Below are 15,991 nucleotides of genomic sequence, written 5' to 3' on the forward strand. Positions count from 1 at the left end.
TATTCCACTCAGTGAAACATTAATTACATATTCAAATCTCACAATGAAAGACATCAGCTGACATCACTTCCTGTTGCTTGCCGAGTCATAGTCATATCCTGAGGCTCCTGCTGGTGCTGTGAACAGGGTCCCGGTGTTGCTCTGAACCTGGTGGACTGGCCTCAGTGATGGGGTCTAAACCCCACCTCCTTTGCCTGCTTTGAGCGTGGGTTTTATTCCGTGTCATCACCATTCATACATACATACTGTACATACATACATACTCTACACCACCGATGTGTTTATGATCACATTTATTTCACAGAAGCAGTAAGTACTGCACTCAAAAGGGTATTCAAGTAAAAGTACAAAAGTATTTGTATCAAAATATCATTAAAAGTACCAAAAGTATTCAAATCTAAATATCCTGAAAAGTACCAGAAGTATTATAATCAAAATATCACTAAAAGTACCAAAAATATTATTATCAAAATATCCTTAAAAGTACAAGTATACTCATTAAATGCAGATTGTAGCCTCATATCACTCCAGAGTTGTATTCCTCACTTTAATATTCCAGCTGTTGACGGTGGATCTAGTTCAAATACTTAATAATCATGTGTATAATATAATAATAATACATCATAGTTCACTAGTTGAAACGAATCTGCTGAGAAACTAATATTGTGAAATAAATGTAGTGAAGTTAAAGTTCTACAACCATAGACTCGATCCCAATGCCCAGCCTCAAACCCCTCAGGGACGTAACTGAGATCAGCTGGTCGTAACCAGGTGAGTCCCAGGTGTGTAGTATACTAATCATAATAATAAACCAGGTGTGTAATATACTAATCATAATAATAAACCAGTTATAATATAATAATAGTAACAATAAACCAGGTATATAATATAATAATACTAATAATAAACCAGGTGTTTAATATAATAATTAAAATACTAATAATAAACCAGGTGTGTAATATAATAATTAAAATAATAATAAACAAGGTGTGTAATATAATAATAATATTACACACCTGTGTAACCCCGTGTTTCACATCATAATGATAAGAACTCTGGGTATCCTCATTGTCCTGACCATGGGACAGACCTGAACACTCAGGGACTTAACGGGAAATCATATCAAAGTGCCTGAGTCCGTGAGGGAGGACGTTGGGATCGGGCCTTAGACTCACTAAATCCTGTAGAAAACACTGCACATATCGGAGCCGTCATAGAAAACCCTCATCCAAATGAGGTGATGTCACTGATGATGATGATTTCATACCTCCATGTGACCCTCTGCAGCTGTGCGATTCTTTGAGTTTATTGATTTGTCTAAAGAGTTTCAGTGCTGCGTCCCACGTTGACCCCCCATGAACCAGTAGACATCAGCACCAGTCTTTACAGCTTAGAACCAGTCCAGGGTCCCAGTCCAGGGTCCCAGTCAGTGGTGTTCAGCAGGAAGGTAATCCAGCTCGTCGCTCTCCTCTGGTCCTCGGACGGACCCCTTCCCTCCATCTGATGTCACAAAAATATGAGATGAGATCACAATATAACAGACGAGTGATGCTGGAGGGGACATGAGCCCAGTGGACTTATCAGGATGAGGACAGAAAACACCAGACCAAGAGAGATTAGGATGTGAACCATGAAACAGGGTTTTCAGAGTCTCCCGGATCTCAGGAGTGTCCGGAGTCTCCCAAGTCTCCGGAGTCTCCCGGGTCTCAGGAGTCTCCGGAGTCTCCCGGGTCTCAGGAGTATCCGGAGTCTCCCGGGTCTCAGGAGTGTCCCTCGGCACTATTATGTTCTGCTTCCTGGGATTCATGAGGACTGAATACACACAAGACATGGATTCATGATTCATATTTGATATTAACTGTTTTTGGTCTATAAAAGTCTCAAAAGAGATGACTTCTTTCAGCGTAGGTAAAGTCAGCCTGTAGAGATGGACCAGAACTGGTCCTTTAACCCGTTTGTGATGTACCTGAGGTCTCCGGGGATAACGGCTGCAGGGACCGCATTGGAGAGAGGCATCCTGGGACACGGTAGAGCTCTGCTGTGGTCTGCCCTTTAGTGTGTGATCCTTGGGGGGCTCCTGGGAGCGACCCAGACCTTGACCTGTCACTGATTCTGCTGGGCTGGGAAGTGAAGTTGTACTGGTCCTCAGTGGGGATGGAAGACTGGTTCAACTGGGACTCTGTGGGCCTGGATGGACTCTGATACTGGTCTCTGGTGGATAGAGACAGAGACCTGGAGCTGGTCCTGTTAGATCCGAACTCAGTGCAAAGGTTGTACTGGGAGGAGCCTCGACTCTCATCAGTTTCACAAGGACCACCCAAAGATGAGGAGGAGGAGGAGGAGGGGGGGAGGGAGGAGCAGGAGGAGGGGGGGAGGGAAGAGGAGTGTAGCGGGTGAGGAGGGGTAAGGGCACAGAAAGAGGAGGAGGACTGACAGGAATGGGAGGGCTGGTAGGTGTCCTCCAGTGGTCCCATTTTGGATAGCTGGTTGGACAGAGCTCTCAGACTGGAGTCTAGGGTGCAGGGGGGTCTGGGAAAGAACAGGGATGGGGACTGAAGATGAGGATGAGGAGGGTGATGGAGTGGGGAGGAGGAGGACCTGGTCTTCTTCATGATAACGTGGATGTCCTGAAGTTTGTCATACACCTGCAAGGAGAATATTGACATGAGGAACTATAGAGGATCTGAACAGGATCCCTGAGCAACACCGTGCTGATGCTGTTTGTTACACATTTAAATAAACTAATACTAGTAGATGAACAAGGACTAGTGTTGGACTTGTGTTGGACTGGAATTGATCTCAAGTTGGTTGGGGGTTAGACCCGTGTTAGAATAACCATAATTCAAAAGGAATTATAGAGCACTTTGAGAATACTCAAAAACGCTTAGAATAGGTCCGGAGTTTGTCTGGTGGACCGAGTTTGACTGGTGTTGGACTAGAGTTGGACGGGTGTTGGACTAGAGTTTGACTGGTGTTGGACTAGAGTTGGACGGGTGTTGGACTAGAGTTGGACGGGTGTTGGACTAGAGTTGGACTGGTGTTGGACTAGAGTTGGATGGGTGTTGGACGGCTATAGACTCATTCAACGGACCAACAGTCTTTCTGACCTCTGTCATGGCTGGTCTCTGTTTCTTCTCCCGGTCCAGACACCTGCAGGCCAGAGCCACCACCTTCATGCAGCCAGTCGGCTCTGCAGCGCCACCTACAGACACAACATGAGTACAGCAACCACAGGCAACAGACAGGAAACATCATCCGACACACACACATAGACTGACCTGTGATCAGCCGGTGGTCCAGCTGCTTCCTCCACATCTCTGTAAAGGAACCAGTTGGTCTGTCCTCAACCTCCTCCACAAGGTCCTTCTGTACAACCAGAACCAGAACCACATCACTGAGCCAGACATCACAGCCACATTGAAACACTTGTACACAACTGCTTTCAGGTCTAGTTCTAAACTGACCAGGTATCTCTCTCCTGACTTCCTGTCTTTCTCCAGAGCTCGACGACCTGTCAGGACCTCCAACAACACCTGAAACATACACCAATGACATCGAGATATAATGGTGACATCATCATCAGTGCCTTTAGCATCACTCGTTACCTTAGTTTTTCAGGATTGATCCAGGATTGATTGATTAGCTACAACTTTGGGTCAGGATCCTAACGTGTGCTGGCATTTAAGATGGACCAGCTATTCTGTTTTCAGTAACAAGGCGATCCTCTGAGACCCTCCACCCCAGAGAGGAACAGGTCTAGAGCAGAGATGGACTACAGAGGATCAGGAATAGAGTGGAGCAGCATGAGAGGACATCAGGACTACAGGGGATCAGGACATGAGGGCAACAGGACTACCCATCATCCCCGGCTTGGACTCACCACTCCGAAGCTGTAGACGTCCACGGCGGTCCCCAGCTTCCCCCCCCTCACATATTCAGTTGGTAGGTACGCCAGAGTTCCTCGGACCGTCGCCGTTTTACCCACCGACGCCGTCTGGGCCGCAGAGCGTCCTGAGGAGCCGCGAGGCACAAACTGAGCCAGACCGAAGTCTGCCAGCTTGGCCACCAGGTGGCGGTCCAACAGGATGTTTGAGCTGCAGAGACACAGAGAGACCTAAATGTGGACTCCAGGTAGAGCTGAAAGGAGACTCTCACAGGGACTCTGCTGACCTCTTGACATCTCCATGGATCAGAGCGGTGTGTCCTTCAGGGGGCGAGTGGAGGAACTGGAGACCTGCTGACGCTCCTGAGACCACACCGACCCTCTGAGACCAGGACAGAGAGCCGGACTCCTGACAGCCCACACAGATACAGACAGTGTCAGGTCAGGAACTTGGAACGTGTGTGTGAGCGTCTGTGCGTGATGTGTGTACGCGTGTGTGTGCATGTGTGTGTGATGTGTGTGTGTGTCAGTGCGTGTGTATTACGTTGTGCAGCTGGTCCTCCAGGGATCTGAACTCCATGTAGCTGTAGATGAGACACGCTGATCCTGGTCCTTCACAGAAACCCAGCAGATCCACGATGTTGGGATGTCTGAACCTGAACACACCAGTTCACCCGCTCATCACATATCCGTGTGTGTGTGTGTATATTATATTATCTAAAAGAGGTGGACCCACTTTGACAGTTTCTCCACTTCAGTCTGAAAGCTCTCCTTCAGCAGAGTCCAGTCCAGCAAGCAGTCCTACAACAACAACATCATCTCTGACCAATCACAGTCCACTTCCTGTCCATAAATAACACCTTGATTCATATTTTAATGTGAGGTCACATTCCACTTCAGCCAATAGAAACAGCCATTAAAATGTTTACCGTCTGGTCTCTAAGCTCCACCCCCTCTCAGTGAGTCATGACTGATGTGTGCTTTGATTGACTGACCTGTTTCAGTCTCTTGACCGCACAGTCTGTGTTCCTCAGAGACGCTCTGTAGACTATTCCAAACCCCCCCTCCCCCACCTGTAGGGAGGGGGAGAACCCTGCGGTCCCAGCATGCACCTCTTCATAGGACCAGCACATCACCCCGCTGCTGCCGCTCCCCGCCACCAGAAGGGGCTGAGGGGTGACATCATCATTGTTATTATCAGATTCATTATCATTGTAACATCACTGTGTGTGCGTGTGTGTCACCTGGGGGAGTTGGTGGAGATCAGACTGCAGACTGTGGGGGGGCGGGGCCGGTCTGGGGAGGGGTCTTCCACCTCCTTCATCTACTGGATAAACAACACAACATGAATCCCTCCAGTGTCCAGAGTCCTGGACGTGCAGCAGGACTCGGGGTCATCCAGGTAACTTCAGATGTGAGATGTGTGTGGGTTACCTGTGGAGATCAGTCTGCAGGTGCTCAGGATGGACGGGGCCTCAGACTGTTTGGCAGGAGGAGAAGGAGGAGAAGGAGGAGGAGGAGGAGGAGGAGGAGGAAGAGGAGGAGGAGGAGGGGAGGAGGAAGCTTTCAGGCTGGTTATCCCTGCAGAGAGAGAGGTTAGTGTTTGACCTTTGACCCTACAGAGGTCACCAGTTCAGTGAACTCACAGTCCAGGATGACATCACGGGGGCGGAGCAGCTGCAGACGCTCCAACAGGTCGACCAGCTCCCCTACACAACCGTTCCTGTTCTCCCATTGGTTCATCACCACGTCGGTCCGCCTTTCCCTCCTCTCGGCCAATCGCACGGCGGTCTGATCACAGAGGACCGCCGAGGCTTCAAAACAAAACATATTTATCTACTATATATATATATATATATATATATATATATATATATATATATATATACTAGCTGCAAATATTAACTTCAGGAAAGTCTCATTTAAACCTCAATAACAAGCTCGCTCTCTTTTTACTTGGGCACTTATTCCCATTGGCCAACAGTTCTCTGGCTATGATTGGACATTGTAACCAGGAAGTGGTGAGGTAAACAAGCTTGGGATGAGATAGGGCTCAACGTTGCTTTACGATCCACGATTCAACGTAGAGAGGAATTCAATTCAATTATATTTATAGTGTCATAATCACAACAGAAGTCATCTCAGCACACTTAACACATTGAGCAGGACTAGAACACGCTCATGATTTTCAGAGTCAATACAATTTCAAAGTCCCAACTGGTCAGAGAACCAGTTCGCAACACTCCCTGTATTAATCCTTCCCAGTATGAACCTGAGGAAGGCGTCCTGGGGGAAGTTGTATCAGTTCGAGCTGAAACTCACGTGAGTCAGTTAGTCCAAGGTGTAACTTTAAAGAGAATATGATGCTGCCTTCAGGTGCTGGTATTCTGGTATTTACCATAATCCTGATAATACCTGACGGCAGCATCATAATAGGAAACAAAGTTCTGACAAGAACCGCACTTCTACCAGAGTTAAACTAGACTAGACAAACATGTTCAGGAACTTTCTGGAACGTAAACAAACAAACTATCTCACAAATGAAAGTAATGCTGCTGACCTAGGTGGAGGTTCATGTGAACTGGGTGGAGGTTCCTGTGAACTGGGTGGAGGTTCCTGTGAACTAGGTGGAGGTTCATGTGAACTAATGGAGGTTTATATGATCTAGTGGAGGTTTATATGAATTAGTGGAGGTTTATGTGAACTAGGTGGAGTTTCATGTGAACTAGGTGGAGGTTTCTGTGAACTAGGTGGAGTTTCATGTGAACTAGGTGGAGGTTTCTGTGAACTAGGTGGAGGTTCCTGTGAACTAGGTGGAGGTTCCTGTGAACTAGGTGGAGGTTCATGTGAACTAGGTGGAGGTTCTTGTGAACTAGGATGACATGTAGGAACTACGATCTGGTCCATTAAACACCTTCAGTTCTAGCCGTGAGAAGCTTCTAGTTCTAGTTCTGACTCACCAAAGCGGGTCCAGTCCAGGTCTGACAGTCCGTCCATGACCCGGCAGAACTCCCAGAGGACGGATGGCGGCAGCTTGTAGAGGAACGTCCGTCTCTGGTCGCCTGCCGACATGTTTGTAATGGAAAGTACACGCTACCTGAAGCTAACAGGCTAACGGCTAACAGCGACCCGCCGGGGTGGCGGTGACACCGGGACGCGGGTCAGTCCGGGACCCGGATCAGTCCGCCACGTCAGATCAGTCCGCAACAAACATCTAAAAACTTTAAATACTCAGTAAATCTGGCAAGTTCAGCTCCTCTGCTGCTTCCGCCCACTGCGGGTCAAGCTCACTGCAATAAGAGCCGCTTCCGGTTATTACTAAAATAAAAGACGGACAGCCTCAGTAGCGTATACGAAAATCCCTACAAGGATACAATGTAGAAAAATGTTTTTTACACAAATTACAAAAATATACACAAACAAACACGACGAGCAGACATGAAATACAAAGACGTCATTAAAGCTCATATATATATATATATATATATATATATATATATATATATATATATATATATATGTACATTTGTATATATTTATAGATACATATGTATATATAAACACTGAATTGAACTCATTTATTATTGATGCTCCCTTCCCTCTCCCCTCCCCCTCCCTCTCCTCCCTCTCCCTCTCCTCTTCCACCCCCTCTCCTCCCCCCTCCTCCATCTCAGCTCCTCTCGACAGACAGCAGGATGGAGCTCGTAAATCAGGTATCAGCTCATCACATGCACGCCACATTTCACGCTTTTGCTTCATATTTGCGTCTCGTGTGTGTGCGTGTGTGTGTGTGTGCGTGTGTGTGTGTGTGTGCGTGTGTGCGTGGGCGCGGGCGGTGCTGGATGTCGGGTGTGTTCGTGTCGTGTGTCGGGCCGTGTTTGGTCCCGGTGTTTGGTCCCGGTGCAGCGCCCGTCGGGCCGCGTCGCGGATCCTACTGAGTCATGTTACACTGATGAAGATGATCTGACATAATGTGTTGCTGGTGACGTCACCAATGATGCTCGGCGGAACATAACGGATGTTTGACTGCGGCAGATTGAACCGGGACGATCCGCGGGGGGTTAGACCCGGACACACACACTGTCCGGGAACCATGAACGTCTCAGCACATAGTCCGGCTGTGTGTGTGTGTGTGCGTGTGTGTGTGTGTGTGTGTGTGTGTGCGTGTGTGTGTGTGTGTGTGTGTGTGTGTGTGTGTGTGTGTGTGTGCGTGTGTGCGTATGTGTGCATGTAAAATGGCAGCCAGGAGGATATTCTCCTCCTGGTGCTGGTGTTGTTGATTTTCTCCTCCTCCTCATCTTCATCATCATCATCATCATCATCATCATCATCATCATCATCCTCCTCTTCATCCTCTGCTGTTAGATAGAGATGGACGTTTTGCAGTCGTTACCTCAATTAATCTTCATTATAATCCTTAAATGTTTAAATGCTTTTTTAACCATTAGACTTTGTATAAATATTATTATTATTATTATGATTATAATTTTAGAATTGTATGATGATCATGATTATAATGATGATTATATGATTATAATTATGATTATTGTTATAATTATTATGCTTATGATATTATTATTATTATTATTAATATTTTACGATTATTATGATGATCATCATGTGGTTTTAATGTGTTGCTGGAACCTGAAGGTCTGTGTTTGTGTGTCCAGATGGTGGCCCAGGGCCAGTTCAGGATCCTGAAGGTTCCTCTGGGCTTCATTAAGGTCTTACAGTGGGTGAGTTCATCACAGCAGCACCTGCACCTTTGTTTTCTGGGGGGGGACCATCTAGTCTCTAGTCCACCTAGCTGAGGGAGTCCTGAAACCACCAGAGTCCTGAAAACGCAGAGACCCCAGTCCCAGGGATGGAGTCAGTTCAAAAAGAGAAGCGTGATAACGAGGTCCAGAAGATGAAACGAGTGGTTTCTAAAAGAAGCAGCAGGACGTTTCTTTGACACACTGCTGTTCTTTACGCATTCATCCAGAGAACCATGGAGCTCCTGTCCTATCAGCTGCTGTCAACCTTCAGACCATGTGACCTTTCCTCTGTTACATGGTCTGAAGACGATGGGTGCAGTCAAATAGTCTTTTTTGCTTAGGAAGGTTCCTAACTGAAGAAGTGACCCGGAAGTAAACAAGTGGCCGCCATGATAAGAGCCGTTCGAATTCTCTAAATGCAAAGGAAAGGAGCTCCAATGCTTCCTTTCAGAGCTCCTTTAGCATAGGATGCAACGGACCTTCCTATAGGAAAGGAAAGGAGATTACACCGACCCACAATTCTTAGCGAGAGCAACATTTAAAGTGCCGCACACCTCGGCCGTTCATGAAAACAAACAATATGCCTATTTGCATATTAAACAATTACTTTCATGGCATGAAAGTAATTGTTTAATATGCATGCAGACATATAGTAATTGGAATAGTGATGATAAATGTGTGTGGACAGTGATAATAATTGAATGGTATTTTTTTTATTATTATTTAAATCATGTTACAAATGTTTGACAAAAACGAAACCAAAACCACAAATGAAACGTAAATAAAGCAACCGGTCAAACAGAAAGGAGGAGCTGCTGGACCTGAAGCCGGTCAGTGAACCAGCTGTTGATAAAACCAACATGTGGAGAAGTGGACGATGCACTTTTTGTAGTCCATTATTGTAGTTTCTCCAGCGCAGACGCACAATCGCCGGTGCCGATCATCAGCTGTCAATCATCAGCAGCCGCGTTTTAATGACGTGGCTTAGTGAAAGTCCGGTCGGATTCTCTGAGCACCGCGGTCGACTTTTCCTAAGTCCTTTTGAGTTCTCCTATCGCCTTTCCTTAACCCCGTGACGTTTTCCCCAGAGGTCAAGGAATAGGAGTTAGGAATAGGAGTTAGGACCTTATTTTTTGACTATTCGACTGCACCCTTTGAGATGTTAGCTTTAAATGAAAATCGTTGAAGTCACATGACTCTGGAGCTCTGACGTTAGATGGACAGACAGTTTGAGAGATTTACTACTGAGAACGTTCCCTCAACCTTCAGGGAACATTTTTTTAAATGTTCCAAAAGTGTAAAGATTGTATAAAGTTGTCCAATTTTTCTAAAAATGTGATTTCAGTCTTTCCAAATCACTTTGAACTTTTAAAACAATCGTCTCCTACTGATGATGATCTCAAACATGGTTAACATAATGGTCTGAGGACGAGAAGGTTCTCAGTCCTCCAGGTCCTGGTCCTCTTTAGGTTTAGGTTTCTGGTCTCATCCAGGATGACTTGTTGGGCTTTCAGGTGTTTAACTTCCTGTCGTGAACACTCCTGGACCCCCCCTCCCTCCCCCAGCCCTCAAGTGAGACTAGTCTCGTTAGCACAAGGGGGTCCTGAGTCTAGCAGGGATCCCCCATTAAGAATCTTTGACTTGCGGTTTGTTTCCCCCTCCAGTTCTTCGCCATCTTCGCCTTCTCCACCTGCGGAAGTTATTCTGGGATGTTCCGGATGGCAGTGGAGTGTAAGAACCGCACCGACAGCGACCTGAGCATCGAGGTGGAGTTCGAGTATCCGTTCAGGTCAGCATGACATCACGGTCTCGACGTTTAAACAGCCACCATGAAATGTGATGAGACATCAGGGCTAGCAGCACTTCCTGTCTGGGCATTTTGGCGTCGACACGGTAAAGACATAAACACAGGTAGTAATTCTGTTGAAAACGACTTCAAGAATAAACATCAAAGAGACAAAACGGGAGAAACCAAACCAGACCTGGGAGCTCAAATATCCTCAAGACTTGCACATGCTATCTGTACACGATGCTAACGATAGCATTAGCTGAGGACGGTTTTAGCATGACTCTGGAGTCTGATCGTTTGATTCTCTTATTTGACACATTGCAATGTTGATCTTGATTTACTTGGGTACCTGTCTGCTGAACACCTGGTTCCCCCTCTGGGGACAACGAGAGCTCCTCCTCCATTCTGGACCATCATTAGAGCTAAGATGCTAACTTTCTGTCTCCGTCTCAGACTCCACCAGGTGCACTTCGACGCTCCCACCTGTAAGGGCGGGAACACGGAGCGTTTCTTCCTGGTCGGCGACTACTCCTCCTCGGCAGAGTTCTTCGTCACCATCGGTGTCTTTGCCTTCCTCTACTCGATGGCGGCGCTCACCATCTACGTCTTGTTCTTTGAGAAGTATAAGGAGAACAACAAGGGCCCGCTGAGCGTAAGTGTCCCGGCCTGCCGCAGCCTTCGCCAGGTGACCTCTGTGACGTCTGTGACCTCACTAATCCCCGCTGTGTGTTCAGGACCTGGTCGTGACCGCCGTGTTCGGCTTCATGTGGCTGGTGAGTTCGGCGGCGTGGGCCAAAGGTCTGTCCGACGTGAAGACGGCAACCGACCCGGACAAAGTGATCACTCTGATCTCTGCCTGCGACGCCGAGGAGAACCACTGCCGTGAAGTCCACGACCCAGTCATGTCCGGACTCAACACCTCCGTGGTAAGACCATCTCACTCTTTGGGTTCATGTCTCTGATGAGACATGAGGTCCCCAGGCAGACTGACCCACAGGTTTAACATTTTTGTAGAAATAGCCAGTTTCAGTCCCGACACCAAATGATACCTCTGTTTTCACTGAAGTTCTCAAATATATACATGTTTGAAGAGAAATCCAAACACAGCCATGACTGTGGTGGCAGCTGTCACACTGGGGAAAAAAGGGAAAACTATGGGAATGGGAGGGGGACCCAAATGCAGTTAATCGGACAAGGGGGCAGGGCGCAGGGCGAGATAGGGATAAACCGAACTCCTCTTCATCCCAGGGAAAGACTGCCCTCGCATGGACCTGTCGGTCACTGTCGAGGGCATCACAGTATTGCCGTCGTCAACTGCGAGGAACCTGGGTGTAATCCTCGATGACCAACTATCCTGCACCCCCAACATCACTGCTGTGGCCCGATCCTGCAGATTTGCCCTCTACAATATCCGCAGGATTCGAACCTTCCTCACAAAGGATGCAACGCAACTCTTGGTCCAAGCACTGGTCATCTCCCGCCTTGACTACTGCAACTCTCTCCTGGCCGGACTCCCGGCCTCTGCGATTAAACCATTGCAGCGTATCCAGAATGCTGCAGCACGCCTTATCTTCAATCTACCCAAATTCTCCCATGTGACCCCCCTCCTCCGTGACCTCCACTGGCTCCCTGTAGCAGCACGCATCCAATTCAAGACGATGACACTGGCCTTCAGGGCCATCAATGGAACGGCACCCATCTACCTTCAAACACTGGTCAAACCTCATGCCCCGAAGCGAGCACTTCGCTCCTCTACTTCAGCTGGCCGGCTGGTACCACCATCGCTGAAATCAAACAAATGTCGCTCAGCAAAGTCCAGACTCTTCTCTGTTCTGGCGCCTCAGTGGCGCCTCAGTGCTGTCCCGACCAATGTCAGGACAGCAGAGTCATTTGCCATTTTCCGAAAAAGGCTCAAGACTCACCTGTTCAGACTTCACCTCGACTAGCATGACCCACTAACACCCCCCCCCCCCAAAAAAAAAAAACCTTACCTATAGCACTCTGATCGTAGCACTGTTGCTCTTGAAGTACTACTTTACTCAGATGAGGACCTAACACTTGTTCTACTTTTAGCTCTTACTTTATCAGCAATGATACGTTGTGGTTTCCTTGTTTCCTTCTTTTGACAAATGTACTTATTGTAAGTCGCTTTGGACAAAAGCGCTAAATGACCTAAATGTAAATGTAAATGTAAAAAGTAAGCTTTATTTGTCAGGTACAAAAACAGTCAAAAGGGACAAAAGGCAAAGTAGCAAAAAAGGCAGGACAAAGTGCAAAGAAAAAGGCAAAGTTCAAATCAAACGTGGAAAAATGAAAACCATAAAACATACCAGAAAGGGACTTGAAACGGGCAGGAACCTGGGCAGGAGCAGGCGTGGACAGAGGCAGACAGATGCAATGACCTGAAGGAGTGAAGGGAAGACGTCGACTAAATACACAGGGAGGCAGGGAGCTGACGAGGGACAGGTGAAACACATTAGGGCAGGTAGGGTAATCAACACAAGAGGGTGGGGAAGTCAAGACAGCAGAAACAACAAGGACCAGGAAGTACAAGACAAGAGGACTACAAAATAAAACAGGAAACCAACCACAGTCATGACATGGACAAGACAAGAAAAACAAGTGACATGACAAGACAGAATGACTACAAAAACCACAGAAACCAAAACGACAAAACCCACAGTCATGACAGCAGCTCCCTGTAAACCCGGTCCAGGACATCCTGTAGGACCTTTGTCATGTTGAAAATATCATCATCAAATGTCATTAAAATAAAAAAGGTTAGATTCTGCCAAGTGGAGGGGAGCAAACCAACGGTTTCAGGCAGACTACCAAGTCCTCTGAGGTCCTGCATACCAAGGTCGGCTCGTATATCAGTCCAGATCAGTTATCTTCCAACGATGATCAGATTGTTATTAATTTAATTCATCAGACGTACCAAACTCTCGGAAAATGGCTTCAGATTTGGAAAAATCTCTTCTGTTGGTCCAAGGGTGGAAAAGACTGAACATGTAGACCATGTGGACCATGGGATCTGTTCAGGTCTGCACAATTTCTGTGGGATGGGGATGAGTATCATAAACATTATTTTAGTACCGACCAAAACCTGATTCAGAAACTGCCACGTACTTAGTAGTTAGTATTGAATGTTGGATTCATAATCTATAATTCTGTGCTATTTTCTGGTTTAAATCCGTATTTGCCAGTTTTTGACTAAAGTCATAGTTCTTGTTTGCCAGCTCATATTCAGCCTTTTAACAGTTGTTCATTTGAACATCTTTAGTTGAATGAAAAGGGTTTGGTTGAATTGTATGTTTCTGAACGGGACTTCCTCTCCTCCTCCAGGCGTTTGGCTTCATCAACTTGATCCTGTGGGTTGGAAACCTCTGGTTTGTCTTCAAGGAGACGGGCATCATCGCTCCCTTCATGCGACCTCCACCTCCCCAGGAGAAACCTGCTGCACCAGACGCTTACGGCCAGCAGGGGGAGTACAAACAAGACCCGTACGCCAGCAACCAGGGAGGCTACCAACCCGAGTATAACCAGCAAGGATACAACCAGGTGATCAGCCAACTCCTAATAACAGGGATGTTCTGTAGGCTGTATGAGGTAGTCCTCCATAGTCAGCCTACTGAGGTACTACTGAGGTACTACTGAGGTACTACTGAGGTACATCCACTCAGCCTACTGAGGTACCACTGAGGTGAAGGAGGTGGGCGCCCCCTACTGTGAAAATGCGGAACTGGAGACGTCAGAAGTCATCATGGTGACTTGGTCCGCTGATATGTGTTTGTGTTTCTAGGAAGCTGAGTACGGTCAGGGCTTTGGCCAGCAGGGGGCGCCCACCTCTTTCACCAATCAGATGTGAAATTACAGGAAGCAGGTGAGTCAACACAGGAAGTAGAGGCTAATTGGTCCATTAAAACCATTTACTGATGACCAGCCGTGATGTCATAACCGTCAAAAGGAGACGTAGATTGTGAAACAATGATAGATGCTCCTGTAGAAGGTTGATATGTTGTTGCCATGGAAACAACATGGCAACAACGGTTTAGCAGAACGTTTTTCTGAAAAGTTTGAGGAGAATCACACCCCCGATGGTGCGTTCAGGTTCAGGAGTTTCCAGAGGCAGCAAGTTCACTTTGGCAACTCTTCAAATATTTCTGTCCCGGTCTCAATCCAGACAGTTTCTGGGTTCGGGTGAGGAAAGTCTCCAAAGAGGATCTACTTCCTGTTTGGCTCCAGACAGAGGCCAAGGAAACATTTATTGCTTTTTTATTTGTTGACAGAAAATATGAAACATTACTTTATATTGACTTTAGTTTGTCTTGAAAACAAAACATTTTTACGTTTGTCTTCACAGGAAACATTGGAGTGAACCAACAGTGGGTCACCTGCAACCTACCCACAATGCAACACTCCTGTCTGTCTGCAAAATGTACGGGGGTGTGTGGGGGGCGGGGGGTTAGATGTCCACTATCATTAATTGATGTGTAAATTATTAAAAAACAGAACTCTAAATAAGAAGAACCAATAAAAAGTCCTGTTTGTGTTCTACAGAAATATTACTGTATATAGACTTTCTGCCCCGCCCCTAGTCCTATGCCCCGCCCCCAGGTCAACCAGCCAATCATGAAGCTGTTCAGACTGGGTTAACACGAATCAGATCCAAACCAGATCCACCTGGATCCAGACCAGCAGCCCTGCGTCTGCCAACATCACCTCCCAGCTGTTTGCTGTTTGTCTTGCTGCATGTAAATCACAACACAGGAAGTGATGTCACTGTGGAGACGCAGTCAACCCAGTCTGAAGTCCAGTTTCATGGTGACAGGGGCTGGAAACCGGATCCAAAATGGCTCCCTGTCATTCCAGTTTGCACTGTTTGTGTGTGTGTTACTTCCTGCTGCAGTGAGTCGAGATCACAGCAAACCTCCATATATATATGGTCTTAAAGGGACAGAAGCGATGTCTAGTCGTCATCTGGGACCTCTTCCACCAGACTCCATTGATGAAACCATTGACTCTGCTGTTATTGTGTTTGTGAAAGTGTCTGGGTCTGAAAAGAAACTTGATGCTTCTTCTTCTTCGCTTGTTTTATTTTTGTTGTCGAGAAAGTGAAGCAGTTTGTAGCGTCAGTATCTTCCTCCGCATGGCGACGTGTTACCTGCTTGTGTTGTCCAGTAACCAATGATCAGTGAGTCTACTTCCTGTGTGTGTGTGTCTTTTATTTTCTCATTTTCTCCTTCTATTTTCATCTTCAGTTACTTCATTTTTATTCCTCCTCCTCTTCCTCATCTTCCCCCTCCCCCTCCTCATCTTCCTCCGCCCCCTCCCCATCCTCCTATTCCTCCTCCTCTCTTCTTGTCATTCTTCTTCATGACTCTCCTCTCTGCCTCTGTGATGTAACTTCCTGTGTGATATTCTATTTAGCATCAGTAACCATGGCGACAGTGTTGACAGTGATGATGATGATGATGTGTGTGTGTTACTATGGACAAGCCCCCCCCCTTGTGTTAATTCAATGGACGTTTCAATAAACTACAAAGTCATCTGAGTCTGTTT

The 15,991-nt window shown here is 46.8% G+C and overlaps 2 protein-coding genes across 2 annotated transcripts; one reads left to right on the forward strand and one right to left on the reverse strand.

Annotated features, from left to right (window-relative positions):
- Positions 1 to 278: 278 nt before the first annotated feature.
- irak1 (interleukin-1 receptor-associated kinase 1) lies at positions 279 to 7,166 on the reverse strand. Its single transcript, XM_084014928.1, has 14 exons — positions 6,844 to 7,166; positions 5,530 to 5,697; positions 5,318 to 5,464; positions 5,128 to 5,210; positions 4,879 to 5,052; positions 4,620 to 4,684; positions 4,428 to 4,539; positions 4,171 to 4,292; positions 3,881 to 4,094; positions 3,465 to 3,533; positions 3,279 to 3,366; positions 3,108 to 3,202; positions 1,967 to 2,645; positions 279 to 1,500 (listed from the first exon to the last, which is right to left on the reverse strand). Exons 1-14 carry the CDS (start codon positions 6,953 to 6,955, stop codon positions 1,427 to 1,429), a joined length of 2,202 nt encoding a protein of 733 aa, XP_083871054.1. The 5' UTR covers positions 6,956 to 7,166; the 3' UTR covers positions 279 to 1,426.
- A 343-nt stretch (positions 7,167 to 7,509) lies between these two features.
- On the forward strand, positions 7,510 to 15,974 carry sypa (synaptophysin a). Its single transcript, XM_084014964.1, has 8 exons — positions 7,510 to 7,596; positions 8,554 to 8,619; positions 10,305 to 10,429; positions 10,883 to 11,081; positions 11,164 to 11,355; positions 13,775 to 13,990; positions 14,232 to 14,312; positions 14,793 to 15,974. Exons 1-7 carry the CDS (start codon positions 7,579 to 7,581, stop codon positions 14,295 to 14,297), a joined length of 882 nt encoding a protein of 293 aa, XP_083871090.1. The 5' UTR covers positions 7,510 to 7,578; the 3' UTR covers positions 14,298 to 14,312; positions 14,793 to 15,974.
- The last annotated feature ends 17 nt before the right edge of the window (positions 15,975 to 15,991 follow it).

This window comes from Eutrigla gurnardus, assembly GCF_963514095.1.
Source record: "Eutrigla gurnardus genome assembly, chromosome: 8".
NCBI lineage: Eukaryota > Metazoa > Chordata > Actinopteri > Perciformes > Triglidae > Eutrigla > Eutrigla gurnardus.